The sequence below is a fragment of the Pinus tabuliformis genome, chromosome 2_1, assembly GCF_031772625.1.
Source record: "Pinus tabuliformis cultivar Carrire ecotype Pingquan chromosome 2_1, CPIR1, whole genome shotgun sequence".
Lineage (NCBI taxonomy): Eukaryota > Viridiplantae > Streptophyta > Pinopsida > Pinales > Pinaceae > Pinus > Pinus tabuliformis.
This window is the reverse complement of record NC_142299.1, coordinates 160068069-160084144: the sequence shown is the minus strand read 5'-3', so window position 1 is coordinate 160084144 and position 16076 is coordinate 160068069. Positions and strand designations below refer to the sequence as shown.

Below are 16076 nucleotides of genomic sequence, written 5' to 3'. Positions count from 1 at the left end.
CACCCTATCAACATGTTGAACATGATCCTTCCAAAAATTGTTGTAGATTATTATATCATCAAAAAATACTAACACAATTTTTCTAAGGGTTTGAAAATGGAATTCATCAAACCTTGAAATGTAGAAGGTGCATTGGTAAGGCTAAAATGCATGACCAAAAAATCGTAAACCCTCATGATTTCTAAATGTTGTTTTTGGAACGTCTTCAGTCTTCATTCTGGTTTGATGATATCCCAAACGAAGATCCAACTTGGTGAAGTAAATTGATCCATGTAATTCATCCAATAATTCATCAATGACAAGAATGGTAAATTTATCTTTAATATTGAGCTTGTTGAGCTCCCTATAATTTGGACACATGTGCCATGATCCATCCTTCTTGTGAACCAATACTGCTGCAGCAGAGAAAGAACTTTGACTAGGTTGAATTATACCAACCTCTAGCATTTCTACAACCATACGTTTAATTTCACTCTTTTGGGCATAGGGATATCTGTAAGGCCTGATCTTTGGAGGAACACTTCCTGGAATCAAATGAATAGCATGATCATGATTACGAATAGGTGGGAGGCCTTTGGGAATCTCAAATACATTGGAATGATTGTCCAAGACGTTTTGGAGATCTGGAGAAATAGATGATTTCGATGTGGGAACCTCTAGTGAACATAGTTGTGCAATTGTGCCTCTTTGTTCTTTCTTTAGAAGTTTTGTCATTCCGTTAGAGCTTATTGTCCTTCCTAATTTCTGTGTGATACCCCTTATTCAACTTCCTTTCCTTCTGAAGAAAATTTCATGAAAAGTTCTTGAAAATTAAAAGCTATTGTACCCAAGGATTGTAGCGATTGGACTCCTAGTACAACATTAGCACCACCCATTGGAATGGAAAGCATTGGACTATTCAATACATATTCTCCCATGGATACCTTGATATTATGGCACTTTCCTAAGCAATTTATGGTTCCTCCACTTGCAACCTGTTGGAAATGGCAACATGAAATGCTAAAAATAGAAGTGCTAAAAATAGCACTACTATAAATAGTTGTTTGAGTACCAGTGCTAGAATGGAAGAAATGTGTGGCTAGAGAAAGGAGAATCCTTCAGGAGGGAGTTCAAGATCACATAGTCTCGAGTCTCCATGGGAAGGAGACACTATTTTCAATGTGGAAAACATTGAAAGATATATATTACAATAGTAGTGGTCAGAGGAAGCTGACACTGAAGGACAAGCTTCGAAAGATTAAGTGTGAAAAGGGTGACACAATCTCTATGTATCTGAACAAGCTCACCTCATGTAGGGATGAGCTTGGAAGTGTAGGGATCATGAAGATGATGATGACGTGGTGAGTCTTGCACTCCTCAGTCTTCCTAAGAGATGGCATAGTTACCGAGACTCGGTTAATGGAAGAGAGAAACTACCAGATTGGGAATGAATTTGGTCAGATTTGATGTAGGAGGAGATAATAAGAAGCACAAGAGATGGTTCTTCATCCATGGAGGATGAAGAAAACTGTGCCTTAGCGAGTAAGGCGAAGAAGGGGAAGGAGAAGGTTTCTCATTCCAAATCCAGTTCTTCCCATGGTGGGAAGAAGTTTGAAAAATCGAAAGTGTGATGCTTTCGTTGTCATGCGGTGGTCCATTTTGCTAAAAATTGTCCACTGAGGAAATCCAAGAAGGGATCCATGGAAGGATCAGAAGGTGAAGCACTGGCCTCACAGTTCGAGTTGGATTTCACACTATCGCATGCATGGTTTCATCCATGGTGGGAAGTGGTTGGTTTCTTGAAAGTGGAACTTATTTCCACATGATCGACGATAAGAGTTTGTTCAGTACTTTGGAGGAGAAAGATCTCCAAATACTCATAGCGATGGGTAATGATAAAAAGTATAGTGTCTCAAGTGTAGGCATGGTTATTTTTTAGAGGGAGCATGGAGCTCGCCTTACCTTGAATGATGTCAAGTATGTACCACGACTGAAGAGAAACTTGGTGTTGATCGCAATGCTAGAAGATAGAGGCTATGATGTAGTCTTCAGTAAGGGAAAGGTTTTCCTTAGACACATCATCACTAGACAGGTGAAGCAGATCAGTTCATGGGTCAAGAATCTGTATGCTCTTGAGGTTCAAGATGCATGCAAAGCCTTGAGGAGCAAGGCAACTAATGGAGACTTGGTGGTTGAGAGGGAGAGTACATTACTTCTTAACATGCAGTGCCAGAAGAAGTCTCAGACGATTATGGAGGAGCCACGATCGGTGAAGCAACTTTAGGAGGTTGTGGAGCCGCCACAACTAGAGAAGATGAGAGGAGATCGAGTAGAGACATCTACTCATGCAGAGACCTCCAGTAGGGGGAAACTTCGAGCCAGGTGGGTAGAGAGATCACATGCAGCCATACCTCTAGGTAGGAGGTGGGGCAATGTAGAGTGATCGTCCCAAGGACGAGGGGTAGGATCCTTGAGGTACCCAACCTCTTTGATTCAAATTTGCCACAGGAACCCCGATGAGGAGTAGTAGGACTAACTGATTGGGTAGAGACAGATGCAGATGGAGCGGTAGAGAGAGCTACAGTGCAAGAGTCCCAGGACTGTGTAGAGCTAGCAGGCTGCAGAAATGCGAGAGGCACAAGAGTGTTGCACTAGTGCAGGATGGCACAGAGAGGTGTGCAACGATGCGAGATGGATGGAGTGTTGCAGCAACTCAGAGGTCAAAGAGGGAGCACTTGTCAGTAGCAGGTAGAGCTTCAGCATAAGAGTATGTTTCTAGCCCAAAATGGAGGTCAGTTGGGAGTTTTTTTGTTTCGAGAGTTGTTGGAGCAACCACACTTGGTAGGAGTGTTGCATGCAGAACATTCCAAAGGTACAGGATCGGGTTCGAGTTGAAGCTTTTCTTGTTGAGAGGAAGTGTTGAAAATGGCAACAAGAAATGTTAAAAATAGAAGTGCTAAAATTAGCACTGCTATAAATAGTAGTTTGAGTACCAGTGCTGGATTGGGCAACAGGGATTGAAAAATGGAAGTGCTAAAAATAGAATTTCTATTTTTAGCATTGCAGGATAGATTCCAATTTTAGTCAGTTCCTGGACTAAAAATGGGAAGTAAAATTCGAATTTGAACTTAACAGCTATTTGAAAATAAATTAATTAATTCACCAGGAGTTAATTAGTTGTGAAAAATCAAACATGAAGTCTATGTGAGGACATGCAACAGTTTCTCTATTAATTGAGGAATTTATCCATTGGTTAAATAGATAAGGACGAGTTCTAATTTGAGTTGTAATTAGTTGGCTCAGTTAACTGAATCAAGTCCAGTTATAATTTATTTAAACAGTTTGTTTAAATTAAGTAAGTTCAGTTAGTTAATGCATGCTTGCATATAACTACTGCACTTCAGGTAACTGAAGATTCTCTCATGAATAATTCATGCATGTCAGTTCAGACAAAGACCCAGTTGAGATCAAAGAAGGGACAATGTACTATCAGTTGGATGAATATTTCTCCTATAAAGGAAACTCATCCATGGAGAAGGATTCATCTCCTTCAGGATTGTGCAGTTAGATCAGAGGTTAGTGAGTGTGTGAAGAGGCCAATTCACACAAGTGGTTGCACTGGACCCCAAGGAAAATTGCGCAAAGAAATAGGAGGCTTGGAGGGTAGAGGAGAAGGTTTGAGAGAGGCCTTTGACTGTCTATGAGCAGTAGAGGGATTGCAGAGAGAACAAGATAGCTTGTGAGCTGATGCTTTTTGTAATCCAGACTATATTTCCACTTGTATGATAATAAAGAGTTTGGGTTTTAGACTGAGGATTTCCCCGAGTTATTTCTTCTGTGTTATGTGTGATTGATTTCTCATTCTTAGTTATATGTGTTCTCTTGATCTTGCTCAATTCATTTAAGCTTCCGCAAAGTGTTGTAGAAGTAGATCTTGTATTATGTTTTAGTATATTGCATAATCTGATGATCTACAGTGGGAAATTCTACACAACCATCACTTGACACTTTCGTGCTAGATATAGGAAGAAATTCAATTCCTTGGCTATCTTACAATGAATAAAATTATGTGTACTGCTTGAATCAATCAACACTATTACCTTTTTCTTCTTGATATGCCCTTCTATCTTAATAGTTTGAGGAGTGGTAATTCCAACCAATGCATTACAAGATATGATCGGATTCATTTCTTCTTTCTCTATGGTTTGTTCCTGGTGTATATCCTCTTCTTTTGACATTTTTTCTTCCTTTTCTTCCTCCTCTTCACAATATATGTTAAATAATCTCTTCTCAGCACACTTATGACCTAAATATCACAACTGTAACAAATCCCTTTTTCTCTTTTTTCTTTCAATTGTTGTGGTGTCAACCTTGTAGGTTGTGGATGGCTAGGGAAAACAACACTTCCATCTTTATGATTGTGAGTGGTAGGTTTCCTTATTGCCATAATTTTGCTTTCCATTTTTCTTGCCAACCTGAACGCCTTCTCCAATAAATTAGGTTCCCAAAAGCGAACCTCATGTTGGATGTTATCCTTTAAATTCCCTATGAACACATCAATCCTATGCTCCTCTGGAATATCTTTTACCCTTATATTCAATTTTTGGAAGTCCTCAATGTGCTCCATCATTGAACCCTTTTGTTTGAGATTTATCAATTGGCTAAAAAAAGTGTTTCTTTTTGTATCCTCATAATGTGCTATCCTTTCATCCATAAAAATAGCCCAAGTGACAATTTGTTTACAAGAGAAAAGCCATTGATACCATGCAAACTGATTTGGTTCCAAATATAAAGTTGTAATGCATAACTTTTGTGTGTTTTGGACATTAGGGAGATCAAAAAATTGCTCCATCTGTAGTATCCATGTTGCGGGATCCTTGCCATCAAACTTCTTCATGTCGATATTTGGAACATGGTGCTTCTTCAATCCACTGTTAGAGTCTATGAAATCATAATTAACATTTATTTTGTTCTCATCATGTGTTTCCTTTCCAACCTTTTTGCCATTAGTAAGCATTTCTTGTAGAAATTTTGTCAAATCTTCCATCTTAGCTTCCACACCTTTCTTTAAATCATCCATATAAGCTTCCACGCCATCCATCTTAGTTTCCACGTCATTTATCTTAGCTTCTAAGCCTTTCTTTAAACCATCCATCTTAGCTTACATGCCATACATCTTAGCTTCTACATATTTCTTCAAACCATCCAGCTTAGCTTCTATTAATTTTTTTGCGAGTGAAATTTGTTGCACTTGGTCTCATAATTTTGATATATCATGTTGAATTTCTCCCTCTTCTTCATGAGTCATGCTAGAGCTTTCAGGTTCCTTACTAGGTGTTTCCATTTTCTTTCTTTGGGGCATCAATTACTGATAATAATGCTTCACTATGCCCTTTGAATTCCTTCAAACTAATTTTTCAAACCAAACTTATGGAAAATTTTAAAAAACTACACACATTTTTTCATTTTGTAGGAGCTCGATATTGAAACCACTGTAACTCTGTAATTTTGGATCTCCAAGGTCTAAAATTAGAACCTACATTATCCCTCTGTGCCCTCTTTCCAATACCACTAGTCTGATCGAAATTGGATTCTCCAAGAAAGAGTTATATCTCACCTCCCAAGATGACCTGCTTATATAATTTTTCAGTAGAGCGAACTTGTACGAAGTGCCATGTGTTATTGTTTTGACCTTTAGACCTAAAAACAATATACATAAAAGTACAATCCGTCCTCTTTTTATAGCTTACGAAATTTCAATCTGATGCTCAGGGAGAAAGTTATGACGATTTTCCCAAGGTCACCTGTCTAGAATGTAATTTAGGAGTCTGAAAAAACCCTAACTTCCTTAGATTATATCTCCAAAAATATAGTGAGACAAGATCTGAAATTCGGACCCTAGCTTCACCAAGCTTTAAGTTCAAACAGATTTTAATTTCAAAGTCTGAAACTTTGTAGAAAAAAAATTATAGCGAAACTTCCACAATGATCTGTTTGAGATGAAATTCTGGAGCTTTCAAAAACCCTAACCTCATCAGATCATAGCTCCGAAAATATAGTGAGACAAGATCTGAAATTCGGACCCAAGATTCATACTGATTTCTTCTCAAATGGTTTTTTTTAGCTTCTAAAACTTCTTAGAGAAAAAATTATAGCACAAATGTCATGATGACCTATTTGGAACAGTGAAACCCTAGAATCCAAAGCTCTAATACCAAATGTTATGAAACCAAATAAGAAAAATATAGAAAATAAAGATCAACATCTTAGAATTCAAACTTTTCGAGGGGCAAACCTCCTTTTCATTACACAAATGAACAATTCTTGGATGATACAAATGACAAAACCTCCTTTCTATATATAAGATTCTAAGGGGTCACAATATAACCAAAGACGACCTAACAATAATAATATAAGGGCACAAAAATAATAATAGTGGGCTTCTATGGGGCACAATAATAAAAATATGGCGACAATAGGGACACAACAATAACAATAAGGGATACAATAACAATAGTAATGTGGGAATCACTAGTATTATAGGGACCTAACATATGATGGTGGTGATGTCTTCTTACGGGATGACAGGAAGGCTAGAATCATTGGTAGTGGAAAAGTCAAGTTGAAGTTGCAAGGTGGAAGGATTAGAACACTCATGGGTGTTCTACATATTCTTGCAATAGCGAGAAATCTGATTTGTACAAGCAAGGTGGATGATGTAGGTGTAAAAACAGTGTTCGAGAAAGATAACTACAACATCGTTCGAGGAGCACTAGTATTGACGCGGGGAGTTTGGATTGGAGCTATGTACAAGCTACAAGGTAGCACTATTATTGATGGGTGCAACAGTGTTGTGGTTCCTGAAAGTGGAGTAGAAAATCTAGTGGTCTTTGGAGAAAATACCATGCTATGGCATCAAAGGCTTGGACATATTGGAGAGAAGGGCCTTCGAATACTTCATGGTAAAGGTATGGTAGAGGGTATGTCTAATAGTTCTCTAGATTTCGATTTTTGTGAAAATTGTGTATATGGGAATCAGAATTGGGTGAGTTTCCTGTCTGGTGGTAAGAGGGCGAAACATATATTAGAGCTTGTGCACAGTGATGTGTTTGAACCTGTGTCGGTTCCATCACTCGGTAAGTCTGTGTACTATGTATCATTTATAGATGACTTCTCAAGGAATAATTGAATATATTTCCTCAAGAAGAAATTTGAAGTCTTTGACAGGTTTAAAGAATTTAAGACTCTAGTGGAAAACCATATAGAGAAGAAGATAAAGGTGTTGAGGACAAATAACGGTGGAGAGTTTTGTAAGAAGGAATTTGAAGAGTTTTGTAAGAAGTGTGGTATAGCACGGTAGAAGACTACTCCATACACACCTAAGCAAAATGGAGTTGCAGAAAGAATGAACAATATGTTTATGGAAAGGGCAAGAAGCAAGCTCAGTGGTGTCGGGTTAGGACATGAATTCTGGGCAGAGGCAATGGAGACCACATGTTACCTAGTCAATAGAACCGTAAAAACTGGAAAACAGAAACCGTAAAAAATTTTGATTTTTTACTTATCTGAACTGCTATCTGATCTGGTGAAGTTGATGATGTTGCTACTGCTCTGCTCCAATTATCGGGAGGCCAATTCCACCCAACCAGACTGAGCAGAGATTGGCTGCTCAATCCAGTAAGCTTCTCACAGAAGCTCACTGTCCCCCGTGCCCAAAACCTCAGACTGATTAAAGCTCTTCCAATCGCAAACCTTCTTCACTGCTGAACTCCTCCTCCTGGTTTTTAATTCAGTTGTTCGACCCCCTTCTCAGTTCAGTTCTCTGGTTTTTAACTGTCGGCTTGGCGGTGGCCGCCCTCCTACCTGCAGCCACCGCCTTCCCTCCTCCCGACACACCTTGCATGCATTCGAGACCATCAGATATTTGTAATCCCTCACGCTTTATCAACTTGTTATATTGTTTATATTTAATATAAAGTTTAACTTTATATTTATTATACAGTTTGTTTTATATTTATATTTAATACAGAGTTTGATTTTATATTTATTTATTATAGAGTTCTATTTAAATTTAATTTAATATAAATTTTTAGAACTTTATATTATTTAATGATTGATACTAATATTAAATCTTTATTCTATTGTATAAATAGATGGGTCGTTACATACACTCCCCCTTTAGAAAACTTCGTCCCGAAGTTAGAGGTTTTTTTTTTTTATACTAATATTAAATCTTTATTCTATTGTATAAATAGATGGGTCGTTACATACACTCCCCCTTCAGAAAACTTCGTCCCGAAGTTAGAGTTTTTTTTTTTTTTGATTACTTATGATAGTAGTTAGTACCCCCTTCTTAGATTTAAAATTTTTATTTTAATATCAAGAGACTATAAAATTTAGAGTTTTAGGTTTATGATTTTAATGGATAAATCTTACCCTATCCAAGTTCCCAAGCTATTCTAAAATCATCCTATCCTTCCTAATCTCTTCCGCTCCCATCCTATCCGTCCTCTACTGGAGTGTGCCATTGTGTCAGTTTTACTGACCTAACCATTCATAAACTCTAAGGTGACAGCGCCGGTTATACCGACCTGATTCTCAGTAGGCATCCAACAGTCATCATCACACGTCTAGTGGAGTGTGATTCGCACAGTCCTCCCATGACTTCAGGGTTCAAAGGATAAACTGTGGGCAACACCTCCACCCCTCCTAGTAGAATTAGGGCTATCATAGAATCACTTTGAGCTTTAATTGTGCTGAGGTTCTGTCATCACGTGGTCATCCCGGTAACTGTCTATTACCTGCAATCATACACTTATCTATGCATTCGAAAAATGTGCATCAGCATATTCAAAATAACTCACGTATTATTCACTTATGAATTCATCTATGATACTACAGTACAACATATTTTGCCCTATTCCATGCATGTCTTTTGACTTTCATCTAGAATGTATTCACTTCCTGATTTCTATCCCATTGATCATATTGACATGTATAATAAATCAGATTTATAATATCTTAATTTTTATCAGAAGTAAAATCATTCAACTGTCTTAACTTTACTTTGACAACTATAATTTAGTAAAATGAACCACATATATCGTTTTGGTATCCACGTACCAGCAGAAGTTAAACATATATTATGTCACAAAATTTCACATTTATCTATAATCATTCAAAATGTTTCTGAGTCTCTAATTGTAGTGAAGTAAATATATACTAAACATAGTTTAAATTTCTTCAAAATTGACATAGATTAGGGTATCTCTGACATATGTCCTCTGTATTTTCCCAAGTTGTTGATCCAGGACTATACTTGTCCAATTGGACCTTAACTTGGTCCACCAGGCGGTTCCTCAGCTGTCGAACTCTACGTTCCAGTATACGTAACGGTTCGACCGTTACGACTCCCTCGTCCGATACCTACAATTCCTTCCATTGAAGGTTATGAGATATATCAGCTATATAATGCCTTAACACATAAACATGAAATACATTATGAATTCTATGCAGGTGAGGTGGCAGGGCAAGACGATAGGCAACAGGTACAACTCTTTCCACGACTTTAAATGGTCCAATAAATCGGGGTGACAACTTTGTTCCTTTTCCGAATTGGATAGTACTTTTATTTGGTTTGATGCAGATGAAAACCTAATCCCCTACTTCATACCTCCTATCAGTTCTGTGAGTATCAGCATAACTCTTTTGCCTATCCTGTGCTTCCTTTAATCGTTGTCTAATTTGTCTTACCCGTGCTTCCATTTCATGGATTAATTCGGGTCCTATTATCACTCGATCTTCTAACCTATCCCAACTTAACGGTGTTTTGCAAGGTCTGCCGTATAAAGCTTCAAATGGAGGCATTCCAATTGAACTGTGGTCACTGTTGTTGTATGCGAATTCAACCAAAGGTAAGTACTTTTCCCAGTGTGATTGCTGATCCATCACATACATTCGCAACATATCTTCAAGTACTTGATTTACTCTTTCAGTTTTCCCATCAGTCTCAGGATGGTAAGCAGTGCTTAAATTTAGCTGAGTACCTAAGGTTGTTCGCATGCAAGTCCAGAATATAGAAGTGAATCGCGAATCTCTATCGGATATAATCTTTTTAGGTACTCCATGAAATCTAATAATTTCATTTATGAATACTCGAGCTACGTCGGCAACATCATAAGTATCTCTTACGGGAATGAAATGGGCGCTTTTTGTTAATTTATCCACCACTACCAAAATGGCATTGTGTCTTTGAGAAGTAAGAGGTAGTCTAGTGATAAAATCCATAGAAATGATCTCCCATTTAAACATAGGAATGTCGTGGGGTTGTAAGAGACCCGCTGGGTGATAATGATCTGCCTTTACTTGCTGACATTCCAAACATTTTGCAACAAATTGAGTGATATCGCGCTTCATACCTGACCAAAAGAAGAGTTTCTTGGTATCCGCATACATTTTCCCTACTCCAGGATGAGCACAATATACTGCTCTGTGGGCTTCCCCAAGAATGGTATCTCGAAGATCTTTATCATCAGGAATATACATTCTTCCATGGAATCGTAAGATTCCATCGTTTTCTAGTTCATATCCCTCAAATTTAGATTCTTTTGCCCTTTTATCCTCAAGACTTTCTCTCACCTTTAAATACCAACTGTCTTTTATAAGATGATCCAGTACTCGTTGTCTTAAGTCTACTCTAATGGGTATGAGAGAAAATATCTGAGGTCTCTTGCTTAAAGCATCTGCTGCTACATTTTCTTTTCCCTTAATGTATGATATTCCGAAGTCATATTCACTTAGGAATTCACTCCATCGCCTTTGCCTGGCATTTAAGTCTCTTTGGGTGAACAAATATTGTAGACTTTGATGGTCGCTTTTAAGTGTAAAACTTCGTCCCACTAGATAGTGTCTCCAAATCTTTAAAGCTAGCACTACAGCGGCTAATTCTAAATCGTGAGTAGCATAGAGTTCTTCATGAGGTTTTAATTTTCTGGAAGCATATGCTATTACTCCTCTATCCTGCATCAACACTGCACCCAGTCCCTGTTTGGATGCATCAGTACATACCGTAAAATCTTTGTCCATGTCAGGGACTCTTAGGATTGGTGTACTGGTGAGTAGTCTTTTGAGTTCAGAGAAGGCTTTATTACATTCCTCGGTCCATTCATACTTAACACCTTTACGCTGAAGGGTTGTAATTGGCTTTGCGATTTTGGAGAATCCCTCCACAAATCTTCGATAATAACCGGCTAAACCCATAAAGCTTCGTATCTCACTTGCATTTTTCAGTATTGGCGAATCCATGATCGCTTTTACCTTCTCAGGATCTACTGAAATCCCTTCACCTGATATGATGTGACCTAAATAATGAATCCTTTCCTGAAAGAAAGAACACTTGGATAGTTTTCCATACAACTGACATTCCCTAAGGCAAGACAATACTATCCGCAAATGATCTTCATGCTCTTTCTTATTCTTGGAATAGATGAGAATATCATCTAGAAAGACTTGCACAAATTGATCAAGATATTTATGGAAAACATTGTTCATAAGATTCATGAATACGGCTGGCGCATTTGTTAACCCAAATGGTACCACAGTAAATTCATAATGTCCAAAACGTGTCTGGAATGCAGTCTTGGAAATATCATTTTCAGAAATCCTTAGCTGATGATAGCCTGATCGAAGATCAATTTTTGAAAAGACAGCAGCTCCTTTCATTTGATCGAAAACATCGTTGATTCGAGGCATAGGGTATTGATTCTTTACTGTAGCTCGATTCAAGTCTCAATAATCTATGCATAATCTTAAAGATCCATCTTTCTTCTTCACAAAAATTACAGGAGCGCCCCAAGGTGATGTTCTAGGTCGAATATGCCCTATATCCAGTAGTTCCTTCAATTGAATTTGTAGTTCCTAAAGTTTTGGAGTTGTCATTCTATAAGGTGTTTTAGAGATTGGTTGGGTACCTGGTTTTAATTCAATAGTGAGATCTAGCTCTCGTACCGGAGGTAATCCTGGTAACTCTTTTGGAAATACATCCGGGAATTCAGCTAACACCGGATACTGTCCTAAGGATGGTCCTTTTCCTTCGCTTACCTCTTGAATTACATAAGCCTGACAACCTTTCCTTAAACAACGCTTCATTTTCATCGCTGAAATGTAGCGCAAAGATACTTTCCTCTTGATTCCTTGAATTTGAATTACTTCTCCATCATCATTCATGCCTAGAATTCTTTTCCCATAACAGTCTACCCAAGCTTGGTGAGCTTCCAGCCAATCCATACCTATGATAAGATCATATGTTCCTAAGGCTGTGACATAAACTTTTAGTTTAGTCGTACAGACCCCTAGATCGATTTTGCATTGATCCACACTCAAGCCCACGGTTTGGAGTTCTCCTGAGGCCATTTCCACTTGATGGAAATCATTTTGTCTACGTGCTGCCAGCCCACATTTGTTTAATGCATATGACAAAATGAAACTATCTGTGGCACCAGTATCAAATAAGATTTTGAGTTTTATACCATTGATAGTACCTGAAGATTCCACTACAGTGGATTGATGTGCTGCTTGGTCGTGGTCGACTACTGCATGAATTCTATGATTACCTCGACTGTTTGATATCGGTTCCTTTCCAGTCCTATGCAATATATTCAATGAAGCTTCTGGGCAGTCACGTTGAAAATGCGGTCCCCCACATCCCCAACAATTAAGCTGTGTTGATCCTCTTGAGTCAGGGCATGAATTCCTAGAGAACGAGCTTCATCCTCTCGTGTTGATTCCCCTCGAATTTCTTCCTCCACTAGCGGTCCCTCGAGATGCCCATGGACTGGTGTTTGATGATTCCGCGGCTATAGTGTTTACTGCCATGGGATCTCTTGTCCCTATATTTCTTGGGGTAAACCTGTTACCGTAAGGTGGCCTCGAGCTACCTCCTCTGAAGAAGTTCCGGGGAGTCTTTCCTGGAAATCCTGATTGTAAAGGCCCTACTGGCCCCATATCGTTTTTGATTCCTAGGTGCTCTTCTGCATAACGACCACATTCAACCGCCTCAGCTACTGATGACGGTTTCCACATGCTTACCAAGGCTCTGATGCGAGGGTTTAACCCAAATATGAAGCGTTCAGCTTGACGTTCATCAGAGTCTAAGTAGTGAATGTATTTTACAAGCTCCATAAACCTTATCTCGTACTCTTCCACTATTTTATTTCCTTGAATTAATGTATGAAAGGCTTTGGCTTGCTGTTGTTGAAAGTATGGAGGTAAATACTTTGCGCGGAACCTTTCCTCAAATAGTTCCCAAGGGACATTATCCGATGTAAGGTGCAGCTGCTTTTCCAGATTTCCCCACCAAATCAAGGCACTTTCCTTTAGTTGAAACACGGCAATTTTTGTTTTTGCCGAAGAAGAATATTCTCTTAACCTAAAGCATCTGTTCGTTCCTTCTAACCATGCTTCAGCGCGTTCACCTGCTCGACCCCCTGAGAATTCTGGGAGTCTAATTTTCTGAAGCTCCCTAGAAATGTCTTCTTTCGATCTTCTGGGCTCAAAATTATTTGGTCCCGCTGAACTGGTGGCTACATGCTGAAATTCCTCTTTGGTTTTAGCCTTAGTTGATTCTTTTAATGTCTCTAATAAGGCTTCCAAAGAGTTCATTATCACAGTCAACTCTGGCGCTGGGGCGATTGATGTTGATAATGGTCTTGGTGGTGGCGATGGTGATGGGGATGATGATGGCGACGGTGGCGGCATTAATGGTGGTGATGTTTCCTGATCACGTCGTCGTCGCTCATACGTCCTTACCATTGTAAAGGTTCCTGAACACATAGTAAAATTATATAAAAATTTTGAGGTAGACAACCGAATTTAACGCATAATTTTCTTTTACGACTTCACATTCATAAACGGGTATAGTTTTGCTATTTTTATCCGCTAGGTGGATCTTACTGGTACCGAGGTCAAGGAGGGTGGTCTCGCGACCTCCTTGGCCTAATGCAGGGTATTCTGTCCTAATATGAAATAATGCAGAAGTGTATGGTTTATTAATGCCTAGGGTAGATCATCCAAAATTAATTACTAAGTAACATTCACAAAATTAACTATTTTAAATATTAAATATCTCGTTATAATGAACATCTTCAACATACCTATCACGCCTCAAACTATTACCTCTACAGACAGACACACATAGTTATAATGTTGAATATGTTATGTTGATGTATACTATCAGAATATCAATCATAACTTATAACATATTCATTGAAAAAAAAATATAAAAGAATTTTAAATTATTTTCATAAAAGAAATTTAAATTATTTTGCTAAAAGAAATTTAAATTATTTAAGAAGAAAAAAAAAAACTCACCCTTAAAACTACTAACTTAGAAATTATCATAAAGACCTATCAAGTACCAATTAATTTTAACATTCAAGCCTTTTATCTCAATGGACCTTCCAACTTACTATGGAAAATTTAATTTTAGAAGTACATTGTAAGTGGCAGCCTACAAGGCAAAAAGGGACAATTATAAATTATTTGGTGGAGGGTTATAATAAATGGTGGATATAACCAACATATGGGAAAATATATTATGGTTATACCAAATAACATTTTAAACATAGCACAAAACTATATGGTATTTTTAAACGTATATGGCATATTAATCATATACGGCATACTAAACATATCACCAAATTTATATAGTTGTAATCAACGCACGGATGGGAGGTAATATATGGTGTGTTTTAAACAAAACAAAAAAACGTTTGATATAACGCATATGGTGGAAAGGAACTATATAACATATATCAGAGTATGCCCACGGTTACGGGTTAATATATAACAATTTTACAATTAAATGGCCACCGTATGTAACCATGGAAACGGCGCACCATATATGGGTTCCGCACCGCAGTGTATATATCCCACCGATCACGCATATATACATCCGTGTGCTGTCATGTCTCATTGGTGGTGAGTTGCATTGACATGAGGGCAGCTCGAGATTAAACCCCCATAGCTCCGAGGTTTGCCACACTGTTACAACGACATATCTATGTGTTGTATATCCGTCGAAACATTACCCACATGGTATAACATATATGTAACCACCAAACCCTGGAGTGTTGGCGTACATACAGTCGTTAGCCTCTGTAACTAATGAACGGGTGCGGGGTGTGGGTAGGCGGCCACGTATGTGGACCCTTCAAAATAATTAACAAAAACACAGATCTAGAATCGATAATGCAAATAGCTTATGGTGTGTATTAATAACCATTCTATTGGGCTATTTTGGAACACATTTGTTTATTTATCAGTTCAAACCGCTTGACAGGTGGAGGCATAACGCCACGGGTCCATGCATCGGGAGACACCGGAGAGCAGGCCACCGCTTAGTCGATACAGTGACTAGGTTTCTTTTATCAAGAATACGACCACACTTCTCTATAGTCTTCTCTAAAAGAGACAGCGTGTTGGCAGCAGCAGTCGACTATCAACATTTTGTGACCGGACGCTTGACTCAATGATAAATGATGAGAGTAATTTCGATTTTCAGCAAGTATTGTAAAGCTAATAAGATTGGAGGATTCAATGATGTGGCTACTGCCGAGGCGGTTCTGATTCTGTACCAAGTTTCTATGTCATTCTTTAATTTATGCACAGAACCCTACAATCTAATTTTCCCCAAGGATTTTGCACTTGAACCGAACACTACACGCACGACCTGGCCTGCTGACAAATTTTGTTTCGACAATGGTCGTCAACTGATACAGGGTTTTTAAATACTATCCAGGCTCGGTTGTCTTGTCAGCTATCTCTTTAACGAGATCCGGATACTAATCAGGGCATTTTGGATTTATCCAAGGTTTACATTTTCTTTTAAAATTGGAGCTAAATTCACAGTATTTGGTTGGCAACTGCAGACTGCACAGTACAACACTTGCATTGGTCATGGTTTCTCCGTAATTTCTTCTTCTACTCTGACTAACATAACCCTTCTTTGTCGAATTTGAACTTCCAAAGACAAGGAAGAGTTTTTAATAATAGCAGGTAAGCCAGGGATTTGAGGCGCAATGGTAGCGCATCTGACTCTA

The 16076-nt window shown here is 38.3% G+C and overlaps 1 protein-coding gene across 1 annotated transcript in view; it reads left to right on the top strand.

The window, feature by feature from the left end:
- The window catches only part of LOC149199220 (uncharacterized protein At4g15970-like), a 173505-nt gene extending 158127 nt beyond the window's left edge, over positions 1-15378 (top strand). Inside the window, exon 4 of the mRNA XM_089400490.1 lies at positions 15300-15378. Within this exon, the coding sequence (XP_089256616.1) occupies positions 15300-15378 (79 nt within the window). The remainder of the gene's footprint in view (positions 1-15299) is intronic.
- Positions 15379-16076: the final 698 nt, after the last annotated feature.